The 12,071-nt window shown below is 31.9% G+C and overlaps 3 protein-coding genes across 3 annotated transcripts in view; 1 reads left to right on the forward strand and 2 right to left on the reverse strand.

Annotated features, from left to right (window-relative positions):
* Positions 1-4,260: 4,260 nt before the first annotated feature.
* Positions 4,261-8,010, reverse strand: LOC105461577 (ADP-ribosylation factor-like protein 6-interacting protein 1). Its single transcript, XM_011708079.1, has 5 exons — positions 7,649-8,010; positions 7,343-7,476; positions 6,071-6,308; positions 5,307-5,391; positions 4,261-5,227 (listed from the first exon to the last, which is right to left on the reverse strand). The coding sequence occupies exons 1-5, from the start codon at positions 7,673-7,675 to the stop codon at positions 5,127-5,129; spliced, it is 585 nt and encodes a 194-aa protein (XP_011706381.1). The 5' UTR covers positions 7,676-8,010; the 3' UTR covers positions 4,261-5,126.
* Positions 8,011-8,154: 144 nt separating this feature from the next.
* Positions 8,155-9,741, forward strand: LOC105461578 (ubiquitin-conjugating enzyme E2 S-like). Its single transcript, XM_011708080.1, has 5 exons — positions 8,155-8,313; positions 8,544-8,685; positions 9,001-9,191; positions 9,264-9,392; positions 9,480-9,741. The coding sequence occupies exons 1-5, from the start codon at positions 8,290-8,292 to the stop codon at positions 9,630-9,632; spliced, it is 639 nt and encodes a 212-aa protein (XP_011706382.1). The 5' UTR covers positions 8,155-8,289; the 3' UTR covers positions 9,633-9,741.
* Positions 9,742-10,628: 887 nt separating this feature from the next.
* Positions 10,629-12,071, reverse strand: part of LOC105461579 (THO complex subunit 4) — a 3,557-nt gene continuing 2,114 nt past the window's right edge. The window contains exons 3-5 of the mRNA XM_011708081.1: positions 11,616-11,763; positions 11,278-11,418; positions 10,629-11,108 (exon numbers count right to left, since the gene is read on the reverse strand). Of these exons, the coding sequence (XP_011706383.1) occupies positions 10,993-11,108; positions 11,278-11,418; positions 11,616-11,763 (405 nt within the window). The 3' untranslated portion in view covers positions 10,629-10,992. The remainder of the gene's footprint in view (positions 11,109-11,277; positions 11,419-11,615; positions 11,764-12,071) is intronic.

Here is a 12,071-nt window from a genome sequence, read left to right on the forward strand (position 1 = left end):
TTCAGACGTGTGCTCTTCCGATCTCCACTCACAAATTTGACTAATAGTTAATGACATTTTAATAAAAAACAAGTTATTTCCCTATACATATAATGTTAATGGCACGCTCTTCGTCGCCATATTGGTTAGCTATATATATTGACTCCGCCTCCATGTCAGATCCCAAAGAATTAATAATAAAATGGTTATTTCATTATTAATAAAGATTTAAAAAGTGAAAATAAAAATTGAGAATTATAAAATTAATAACAATAAGAAACAACATTTAAATATGCTTTAATATGCATATTTTTATTATTAACATAAGAATTTACATTATTATATGTTTGCAGAAGATAGTAATACTTACGCGTAATAATATTTTGGAAAAAATGATGTAACGTTTGTACGGAACATCCAGCCGGAAAATACGATAATATTTCCGGTAATGCTGTCTGTAATGAATCGAAATTATTAGAAATAATTATGATTTATTGCATATTAAAATACAGAATACAAATTTACAAAAAAAAATGTTAATTTGTAACTTCAATTTTCATAAGATATTAGAACAGTGTTATAGGTGTTACAATTAGGAAAACCGTGATAAATTAGATATGTATATTGTACAGTATTAAGATGTGGTGGATCGAATCCGACGACTAAAAACATTATCGCAGCACAAATAGGCTGAATAATTGCATTATTCGCACACAGTGTTCTTTCAAGTGTAATGGTCGTTGATGATAAGGAATTAAGTACTTCATATATTTCATTAACATCAAGAAATTCCTAATAAACAAATATAAAAAACGTAAACAACAGATTGCAAATAAAATCTTATTAAATTATATTACAGGATATAACATAGTATAAAAAATATAACATCAAAATAATTATATGTAAGTATATCAGCGTCAAGAGCCAGCTGTGATCGTTGAAGGCGCTCTCAAATTTAGTTTAGTAATATAAATTCTTTTTTCGAGTACTTGATAACTTTTTCTAAAGGAGGATGTTAAAAAGGGGTCAATTTTGGCCCCAAAAGTATAAGTAAAAACGATATAGTATTTTTTATAGATTTTGATGTTCTGAATACGATAGAATTATTAAAAAGTTCGTAGCGCTTGGGGAACATCTTGAAAATTGAGCATAAACACAAATTAATTAATAAATATTGCACAACATATATTTCTACTTATATTTATATTATACTACAATAAAAATAGGAATAATTTACTGCGTATGCGTCTTTTACTATTTCAGTCTTGAAATTAATATTAATATTCAAATGCTTATTCAAATGCTTCGCAAATATTATCTGATAAAATAAGAAACTTCCGTGATTATACGTACAGACTGTTCCCACAATAATTAGTTATTTACACCGATATGACTTGATATTCTACGACATTCAAATTTTGCTTTGTAACCGTTGTCTAACCGTGCGCGATAAAAACGATTCATAGTTATATATCCGCAGAATATTGCAAAAATAGATTTGCTTCATCGTTGTTCCTTGTTAAATGCAAAAATGCGATCAGAACGTGCTACGTGAAGAATTGCTGCGTGTGCACAGCATAAACGAGTACAGATGATGGTGTGCGTATAGAGGCGTTTGTAATTATTTCTCGAAAATGATATTTTGGAAAATAACTTTATCACACATGGTTGAATTCGTATTAAAATAACCTTTAATTGATCACAAAAAAATTTAAAAATTTAAAAAAAGAATGTGAAGTGGTGGAGGAAATACTTAAAAAAAAATTAAAACAAAAATTTTTTTGTTACTATCATAAAATACACTTCAAGTCATTCAACTTTGATCTACACTTTTTTCTATATCTCATAGTTTCGACGATATTTACGTTGGAAGAAAAAATCGATTTTTTTCAAGGAGTGACTTCATCCCTTCAAAACGGAATACAGCACCAACAAAAAATAGTTTCGTACTACGGATGAACTGCTCTACTTTTACACAAAGTTTCAGATTTTTCTGAATTTTCGGGTTCCCTAACTTCCCTTGTCAGTTTAGTTCGCTCTATCTATACACAAATAATATTTAAATATTCTAGGACATTCTATATTAAATTGCTACACACGCTGTTTACCGTTTTGTGTATTATATGTTTTTTAAATTGCAATTGCTCTTTAGAAAAATTTTTATCTTCGATCGTGGAATTGCGCATCTCGTAATTTTTGCACATTTTAACGACAATATATGACGCAACTCTCACACAACTTGCCGACCGCGACCAGCAACAATACTCACTCAAATGACTGCGTGGTAGTGGCTGAATTCGTCTATCCGGCAATCCGGCACCATGAAAAATTACAGCGACTGTTTAGAGTTTAGAACATTTGGAACAAGAAATCGGGTCCTTGACGAATGACTCTTTGCGAAAGAACAAAGTTTTATTTATTAATAGCGTTTAATAAAGTCTGAGCAGAGTTGATGAGCAAAGTTCGGGCGGTTATACAATAAGATTATTAAATAAATTATACTTCAAATAAATAAACAATAATTAAATAAATAAATAAAAATAAATTATACAAAATAAATTATACTTTATTTTTCATTAATGCGACAACTATTCTAATATTTTATACTTCTCGTTCTTATTTCATCAGATATAATATGCGCAGATTGTGATGCCTATAGTTTTTGAATAAATATCGAAAATTTTACCGAAAAAAGAAAATAATCGGTGGATGCTTAACTTTAATAGCTGAATTCTCTTTATTCTTGTTACTTAAGATTTATAGAATAACAAAATGCTCGATGAAGATTTTCACGAAAGAAAAGCATGGAAATATAAGATAAAATTATTATTCTCTCTTATGATCTTCACTTTCTAACTCGATCGTTATCATTTTATCTTTCCCTTCCTTTCTATTATCTAATCTTCTTACCTTATACATATATCTTTATCTTCGCACCTATTTCTTTCATTATTCCCAACATTGTCTCCTTCATCTCCCTCCCTTTTCTTCTCAATTGTAGTAAATAATCATATTTTTTTCTTTTATCCTCTCTTTCCCTTTTAACCAAATTTTTTCCATTCATTCCTATCTTTTTTCTGTATTTTATCCATCTCTTATATAGACTCTAACATTTCCTTTTTCTTTCCTCTTCTTTCTAACTTTCCTATCTTTTCTTCTAATCTTACTATTTTTTTTCACTTTTTCCTTTCTGCTTTATTTTCTAATTTTTCTTTCCAATTCGTTTCAGCTTTTCTGTCTCTCTTTTTCTTCTATTCTCTGCTTTTTATTGTTTCCTTCAATTTTTCTGTTTTATATTTCTCTTCAATTTTCTAATTCCGTGCATTATCTTATCATTTTCTTTATTATCATCCCTAATTCCTCTCTCTTCTTCGTAGCTAGATCGACACCTTATTGTTTTACAACTCCTCTGAAATGCCATTGATTCTTGCTTTTTTTTCTCTTCTAGTATTTCATTTCCTTCTTTCTTCCATAATTCGTCTATCTTTCTTGTACTTTCCACTTTTTAATTAAGATTAAATAAAATAATGAAAAGATATTTAAAAGCAAATATTAAAAACGACCAAAAAATATCCAAAAAATTTTATAAACAATTTAAAGATGTTCACGATTAATCATCATATGAATAAGGTTGTAAGACGATTAGCAATGAAACATAAGTATCTGTCGCCTATTAGTCATCTTTTCGTCAACTATACTCTCTCACTAAAAGATACATATCTTTGTAACAATTTATTTATCTTTTAGACGACTTGTTGTCTGGGAGGTGGTTATTAACATATAGTAGTTATATCAATGTTTATTAGGAGTTAGATTTTTCCAAAATATCTGTCAAAATAATATGTCATTTAATTACTGTTATCAAGTATACATAATGTACCTAATTTTTTAATTCCTGATTAGTGATATTACGATTTTACATGATAATATGTGTAAAATTAGCTATTAAATCATATTTATGTACAGTGCGTTCCGATATTCACTGCCAGTGCTGAAAATCTATAGTGCACGTAATGTATATTATAAATTTTCAGTACTTGCAGTGAATATCGGAACACAGCCGTTGTTAAAGAGCTTATACAAACACATGACTACCTATTTCAAAAAGATACGAAATTTTAATGTTGTAAAAATTTGGGAGCTATTTTTTCCTTACATGTGGAAGTTATTTTATTATCTGTTTAAAATGTTTAAATATAAAAATCATATATTATACAAAAATGTTTAATTGCAAATATTGTAATTAAATTGAATTGCTTTAAGATACTCCACACATACTCGTTTTATTAGAAAAAATGTTTATTTAGAGGACAATTACATGACCATTTTCCAACAAGACAGATGACATAGCATAACATTGTGTCCAACACAAAATATTAATATCCTACTGTGACAGTGTTACATTACTCGATATTGTAAAAAACTAAGTATTATACGAGCCACGATATACAGCCAGACTAATTCTTACACTTAAGTATCTTACGCAGTGGAACACAGTGTAATGTCACCGTGTTCTAGCTGGAAAACAGCCATTTTATGTACAATTAAGGAGAATAAAGATAAATTAAAGAAATAATTATATTTCTAAAAGTAAAATGCTATGTACACAATTTTAAGTAAAGCAGTATAAACTAAGATTGATGAAAGACGAAATAGTTTTATTAATCCTTGAAAGTGTCTCTACGCAGACTTACGGTTATAATTAATTAATACTCATGTAAGATACAAAATCACATTGACAAATATGATATTAAATATCACTCGATAAATAAAGTATAATTGTATCTTTTTTTCTTAGCCGACTATACATTTTATATCATTAGAAGCAAAGGCTGACTACTTTTCTTATAACGAAGTTGCGCGTAAATATATACGCGTATTACACGAATATACATCTAAATCGTATTATAGAATTATGGAAAATTTATATTGAGAGAGCATGGATTAGCCCCAATCTACAATAAACGTCGTAAGTTTAAAACCATTAGAAATTGATTGAATACAGACAAATGTTCTCATGTGGGGAAAATAATCTACTATGATTGAACTATTTCATATGACTTAACGCTTACTATATTATTGTAGATCAGGAGTTGAAGGTATGTAGAATGAAAAGTTTCGGTGGGCACGAAATACATACACAACGATTATGATAAATGACGTCGAATTAAGTGGTCATATAAATGTTTCAGAGCCAAACGCGCCCGTCCTTTGTGTCTGAGTCCTGGCATGAGAAGAACCGTAAGCACTAAAAGATAAATTAAATAAATCACTAAAAATAGTAAAAATATAACCAGATACAAAAGATAATGCTATAAATTTGTTACCTATGGTGTAAAGCAGAAGCAAATTATTGATCGTGCTACCGAGCCATGCGAAGAGAATGAGAAAGAGGATTGTTGCGCTGTAATACTGCAATAAGAATAAGTGTTATACGTAATTTATTACTTTAAAAATTTGGAAATAAAATATGTATCCCAATATAATATATATACTCAAAAAATACTGGCATATATTCAGTAAAATAAGATAATCTCTTGTGAAAACAAACATTTATATATCTTTTATGCAAAAAAATTTCTTTTAATAAAATAACACAATAAGAACTAGCAATGGGAATCGGCGGTTAGTGATACGCAATTTGATAATATAAAAGATTAAATCTTCCAAATAATCAGACGTTTTAGCTGACATTTCCAACCATCATCAGTGACAAATAAGTGGTCTCACGCTTAATTCTCATATGTGCATCCTGCTGCAATCGGTTGGTGAGAGACCTGTCCAGATTCCTCAACCTTTTTAACGTTTGGACATTGGTGAATCTGGACAGGTCTCTCACCAACCGATTGCAGCAGGATGCACATATGAGAATTAAGCATGAGACCACTTATTTGTCACTGATGATGGCTGGAAATGTCAGCCCAAACGTTTGATTATTTAGAAGATTAAACCTTTTATATTACCAAATTGCATATCACTAACCACGCCGATTCCCATTGTCAGTTTTTATTCTGTTATCTTAATATCTGGAATCTTATAGGAATTTATTTCTTTTAATAAGTAGGATAGTTTTTACAAGAAATTCGCTTACAATATTAGGACGATCGTGTCGAATTTTCGAGATAGACGTCCATGCACATTGCATTTGCAATATGGTGGAAGAGAGATTTTGACAAATCTCAATCAATTTCTTCTCCTTCTGCCCTGTCCAACTCTGTGCGTTGCATAAAACTGAAGTCAAAATCGGCACAAGATAATCAACCAGAGCAAATACCAACAGACAAACAGATATCATCGTCAATAGAGCTGGTTCTAGAATCCATATTGTGCTACAACAAAAATAAAATATTTTACATATATGTTTATTTTCTAACGAATTTATGTCCCACAGGATATCCAAAAACCATAAAATCTTTAAATTCTAACTTCTTTTTAATCGATTCAGAATTAATCTTTATTAAACAAATATATTAAGAGTGATCAATTTATCTTGTTAACATTTAACAGTATATATCTTAATAATTTATATAAGGACCAAATATTACAATTTTAAAACATTTAAATGTAAGGCTTATTTAATTGTAAGTCTATTAAAGCCTACTTAAAAAATTAACCACAAGTCACATAATTTTGTCGTTGATTTTCTTAAGGCTCCTGTTCATTTACCTTTTCATTATTATCTCAGATCATAATGTCAGAAACAAGAAAATGCATTAAAAATGCATTAAAAATTTTTGCAAAATATATTAAATATGGAAATATGTAGAAAATCTGTTTCAATAAAACAACACAATTGATAGAACCAAACTTATAAAATACATAGAAAATTTTTTATTTGTTAATTGAATAATAAATAACTATATATCTGAAAATAAATTATGCATAGTGAAATAAGCTACGTTCATATGATAAATTAATGATGTATGTATAGAAATAAATATGATTTAATTCTTTGAAAACTATCTTTAACTCAATTTAAAAGATAGTTTTCATTTTATAAGTTCATTCTATTGTAAATGTTGTTTTATTAAAAAAATCTTTACTTTAAATATATTTTGCAAGAATTTTTTATTGCATATTTTTTTTCGTTTTTGATGTTATAACCTAAAATAGTAATGAAAAGGAGTCATAATTTAAATCATTAAAAATCTGTAAATATCCTGAAAATTTGTCTAGGAAAAATTCCAAATTGAAGAAGTAATTGACAGTAGAAAAACATTCAATGATTGGAGAGCACTGCATATACAGAAATGTGTATGTACATATGAGTATATGTACAGGTGTATAACATATATATGTCATAAAATTATTTATAACATATATGTTATATTATAATTGTTTTTATAAAATTGATTTCATTTACCTGAATATCACATTTACAAATCCAATAATCAGCACAGGATGCCATCTGCATTCCCACAAAAGAATGGAATTCAAAGGCAAGATTATCTCCCGCCAGCACTCCATCCTTCGTTTCAATTGCTTCATGTGTTTTTCCTAGGATAATATCACATTATCAGCCAACGAAATCGAGTCTCGCTCTGTCATCGATTTTTTCTACCAAGCTACAGAAGCGCATGTCGCTCGATAAGGATGAGTTTCTTATCTGTCAGCTGGTTCCATGTCACAATTCAACGAACACGAGTGGCATCGAGTCGCACACACTTACCTTCTCGACCGTCCCGTCGTCCGTCATCGCGCGAAGATTCGTGATAAAAGCAGCGTTTTTAATTCGCTTCACAGCAGCGGAGAGGGAAGATGTACGACACGCGTAGGAGTCAATAGTAACAAAAGAGTCGTTCCACTGGGCGATTCCGTGTCACGTAGTCCCGTATTTATCCACCACGTACCGTCATCTCGAGCTACGGTCTGGAATCTTGTCGAAAAATAGGTGGAATCAGTTTGCACGAGCAAACGCCGACAAACCGCTCGCGCTTTCGAGTTGAAAAAAAAACACGCACACAAATCAAGGTGGAGGACAGCCGTGAGGCGCCGTGCGCGGCGTTGGGTTGGTGGCGATGGACTCGATATGTATGGGTGGCGGTGGCGGTATAATGCGGGGAGAGAGTGGCGAGAGAGGAGCGAGGGGGAGGGAAGGAAGAATCGACTTTTGGCTTCGAGAGTACGGTCGAGCCTGGCTGCTGGCATGCGATTGGCTGTCAGTTCAAAATGTTGGTTATTGCGGGCGATGCCGTGCTGATGTTGTGACGTTAAGCGTTTCCCTACGCCGTGCGCCGGGAAGCTGGAAAAATCACGTAGCCTACGCGCGAGGCCTGGCCCCGAGATTGCGCCTCGAGTTTTCCGGTGATTATGGCCGCCGCCGCCGTGAGCTCCGTGAGTATCCTGTCACTCGGCCGTCCGTGGGACGAAAATGTGCGTCCGTTCGTCGCGGCGTCCCGCCGTCGCCGCCGCCACCACCACCGCCGCCGCCGTAAAATGCAACAACGCCTTCTTGTTTACGTTCCGCGTGTTTTTAACGCGTGCTCCCCTCCCCCCTCCCTCATCTCCGTCGCGAAATCCTTGGATCGCACGTAAAATCGGATCATGCGTTTTTTTTTTTGCAGAATGTGGAAAATCTGTCGCCGCAAATCATCCGCCGGGTAGCCAAGGAGATGGCAGAGCTGTCCGTGCAAACACCCGAGGGTATCCGTGTCATTTTGAACGAGGCCGATGTCACCGATATACAAGCCGTTATCGAGGGTCCAGGTGAGACCGATTGTCCTTCGCTTGACCGCGCTTGCTCTCTCTCTCTCTTTCTCTCTTTGGCCTCGTGTTGACGAAACCTAATATCTCTGAGCAAAAGAGTATCCTTTTATTGACCATACATCTAACGTTATCTAACCTAACCTGGTCGTCATCCTAACCCTAACATCTCTCGCTTCAGTTCGTATGTCCCTTGTCTGTGTTGGAGTAGTGTACGTACGTGATGTATACGTACACATCTCTCTGCATACAAGTTGCCTATACTCCGAGCTTCGATTGATGTTGAAATAATGAAAAATTGATATTTTTTTCCAATAGCGGGGACTCCATATGCCGGTGGCTTCTTTAGAGTAAAATTAGTTCTTGGAAAGGACTTTCCACAGGGACCGCCGAAGGCTTACTTCCTTACAAAAATTTTTCATCCTAACGTAGCAAAGAATGGCGAAATATGCGTAAACACCTTGAAGAAGGACTGGAAACCGGATCTTGGGATACAGCATATATTATTGGCAAGTCATTGAAATACAGTGTTTATTATAAACGTTTGCTTATCCTTATGTTTTTCTCTTTCCATTGTTTAGACCGTAAAATGTCTACTGATAGTGCCAAATCCGGAATCTGCTTTAAACGAGGAAGCTGGCAAATTGCTTTTAGAAAGTCACGACGAATATTCAGAACGAGCGAAAATGATGACCGAGATACACGCACAGGTAACGTCTTATCTCGACGCAAAAGAATCGAGATTTTCTCAAGTTTTCTCATTATTACAATAATTTTTACGAATGATATTTCTTTAGGGAGGTGGAAAAGGCAGCAAGGCTGGTCTAGAAAGTTGCGCCTCTTCGGACACTGGAGGACCTCTTCCAAAAAAGCACGCAAGTGATAAAAAACTAACAGCGGAAAAGAAAAAAATGTTAAAAGATAAGAAGAGGACACTAAAGAGATTATAAGGAAAATCAATATTATTTATCTGTCTTTTTGTAATTTAAAATGGTATGATAATGTTGCCTCATATTGTATACAATTATTATTGCATAGTAAAATTTTATTATCTAAACTTGACTGATCTTATTATTAAATATGTAGAGAATTTAATATGTCTAGTTATGTAAAAAGAATTAAAAAAAAAGAATAGACAAAATTGATCGTCCATCTTAGATGGAAGATTAGTACAATTCTGTAGTGAGCTGTACAATTATAGGCTGAATTAGAAATCCTGCTATATACTACCTATTAGGAAATATTTTTACATATGTACAAAATGATACGATGTGATCACTTAAAATAAAGAAAATGTCTTCTATGTGTAAAATATCTTTTGTCGATTTTACTTAATAAATGTTACGTTTCATTCAATAATTACATTTTAGCTACTATATATATATATTTTTTATAATTTTTTATGAAGCATATTTATGCATGTCTTCAGATATTTTTTTTTTAAAGATAAAATATAGGGTGAAATAATATAGGATAAAAGGACTAAAATTCATAATATTAGGAATTTTTCCTCTCCAATGGATAATAAAAGTTTTCTTTCAAGAATAACTTTTTTTATTAAGAGACTCTGGCGTTTTTCTTCAGTCTTGCGCCGCTTGATTGCTATTTGTTACTGCATGAATAAAAATGTGTACATGTTTTTACATATTCATCAATTTGTGCACTAAATATCGTCAATATCTAATTAGTTGACAGTACACGCATCACAGCCTTAATCTATTCGCTATGCACTATGCATAGTAATATATAATGCTTATATTTATGCTAAAGAAATAATCCACCAGACACATAAATTACAAAGATTATTATATATCACCATTTATATACTCTAAGATTCCTAAGCAAATTATCTTAAAGAAGGATATAAATGATTTTCTTGATATAGCATTTGGAATAATCAGATTGTGAGGGCTAGAAGCACATTTCGTACTTTGATAAACAACAACTTTTCGAGATGTATCTCATTGTATTTTTCATCTGATGAGCACACACGCACGATAGTACATACAAATTCATACAGTCTTTACAATCATAAGTAATTTTTTTTTAATTTTCTTGTATTACATTGTGTCATAAAAAAAATCTATGAATTTCTACGAATATTCGCAAAGATTTGTAAAATTTGCTGTACCAATTTCGGAAAGAATCGTCAAAAATAAAAACTAAATTAATTTTTGTATATTTTACTAAATTTTAATAGGATTGTATTTATAACTGTATTTATAACTTCATGAAAGATAGAGGCAACAATATTACATGTATTGTGTTAGTCAGATTGAACAAAAATCTGAATATAGCAATTTTATGATGTTACTTGACTTCCTTCACATAAGCTTCCAATTCTGCATCTAACTCTTCGGCCGTAGGTGTCTTTGTCACTTGTCGAGTACCTCCTCTACCTCCTCCACGCCGACCACTTCCACGACCTTAAATTCCATGAAATTGCAATGTTTCATTGGTATTAACAAAAAATCGTTAAATATATTGTAAATAACTACACGTAGAACAAAATATATAACTGTGTGAGATACTATCAATTTTACTTGGTTAATTTACATAACTTATCAGAAATATATATTGATTTGCATTAATTACCTCTAATAGATCCTGTGCCACGATTTCCTCTAAAACGTGTCTGAGGTCTTTGTGTATAATTAACACTGCTAAGTCTTGGGCCACCACGGATAGAAGCGATTGGTAATTCAGAAGTAGCTACTTGTATGTTCATTTCACGACCTGTTGATAATAATTATATATTAGAATGACACATGCAAAATATTTGTATATGCAAATTGTGTAATTCACAATAATTTTTATTTGGCATAAACTTTCTAAAAACTGAACTAATAAATAATACTAATTATTAAATATAAATAAAATTCTATAATTGAAAAAGTACATTCAAATAGACACAATTGTGCAAATTTAAATACCATCTAACGGTACTCCGTGATACTGCTTCATTGCTTTGATAGCATCTGCTCGTCTTTCAAATATAACATCAGCAGAACCTAGAGATCGGCCTGATCTGTCATAATGTACTGCTGCTGATTTTAAAGGTCCAAATTCACTGAATAATTCCTAAAAAACATTATTACAGTCAGTTCTCTATGTAGAACTTTTCTATATAGAAAAGTGCTAAATCAAATTTCATTTAACACATTGAAGGTTATCAACAGTATTTATCTTCTTTTATTTCATATGTTGATATATTCAGTGGATTACATATATGTATTTAAGGATGTTTAGTACCTACAATAGTAGCAAAAAGTTAAAGGACTGATTTTGACGAATATGCTCTTCTCATATAGTTTGAGTAATAAGGATTGTGCAGAATGTTATCATTTATTCAGAACTAGAGTGCAGAAATGCTTCTGTTGCTTTTTCCT

Source organism: Wasmannia auropunctata, unplaced genomic scaffold (genome assembly GCF_000956235.1).
Source record: "Wasmannia auropunctata unplaced genomic scaffold, wasmannia.A_1.0 LD283716.1, whole genome shotgun sequence".
Classification (NCBI taxonomy): Eukaryota; Metazoa; Arthropoda; class Insecta; order Hymenoptera; family Formicidae; genus Wasmannia; species Wasmannia auropunctata.

Bases quoted from the DNA above. Each gene is read 5' to 3' on its own strand.
- LOC105461577 (XM_011708079.1), bottom strand. From the start codon at position 7,675: ATGACGGACGACGGGACGGTCGAGAAG. The intron at 5,392-6,070 runs GTAAGCGAATTT...TTCTTATTGCAG, and splicing joins GACACGATCGTCCTAATATT to TATTACAGCGCAACAATCCT. The intron at 5,228-5,306 runs GTAACAAATTTA...TTTATCTTTTAG, and splicing joins GCTTCTGCTTTACACCATAG to TGCTTACGGTTCTTCTCATG.
- LOC105461578 (XM_011708080.1), top strand. From the start codon at position 8,290: ATGGCCGCCGCCGCCGTGAGCTCC. The intron at 8,314-8,543 runs GTGAGTATCCTG...TTTTTTTTGCAG, and splicing joins CCGCCGCCGCCGTGAGCTCC to AATGTGGAAAATCTGTCGCC. The intron at 9,192-9,263 runs GCAAGTCATTGA...TCCATTGTTTAG, and splicing joins GGATACAGCATATATTATTG to ACCGTAAAATGTCTACTGAT.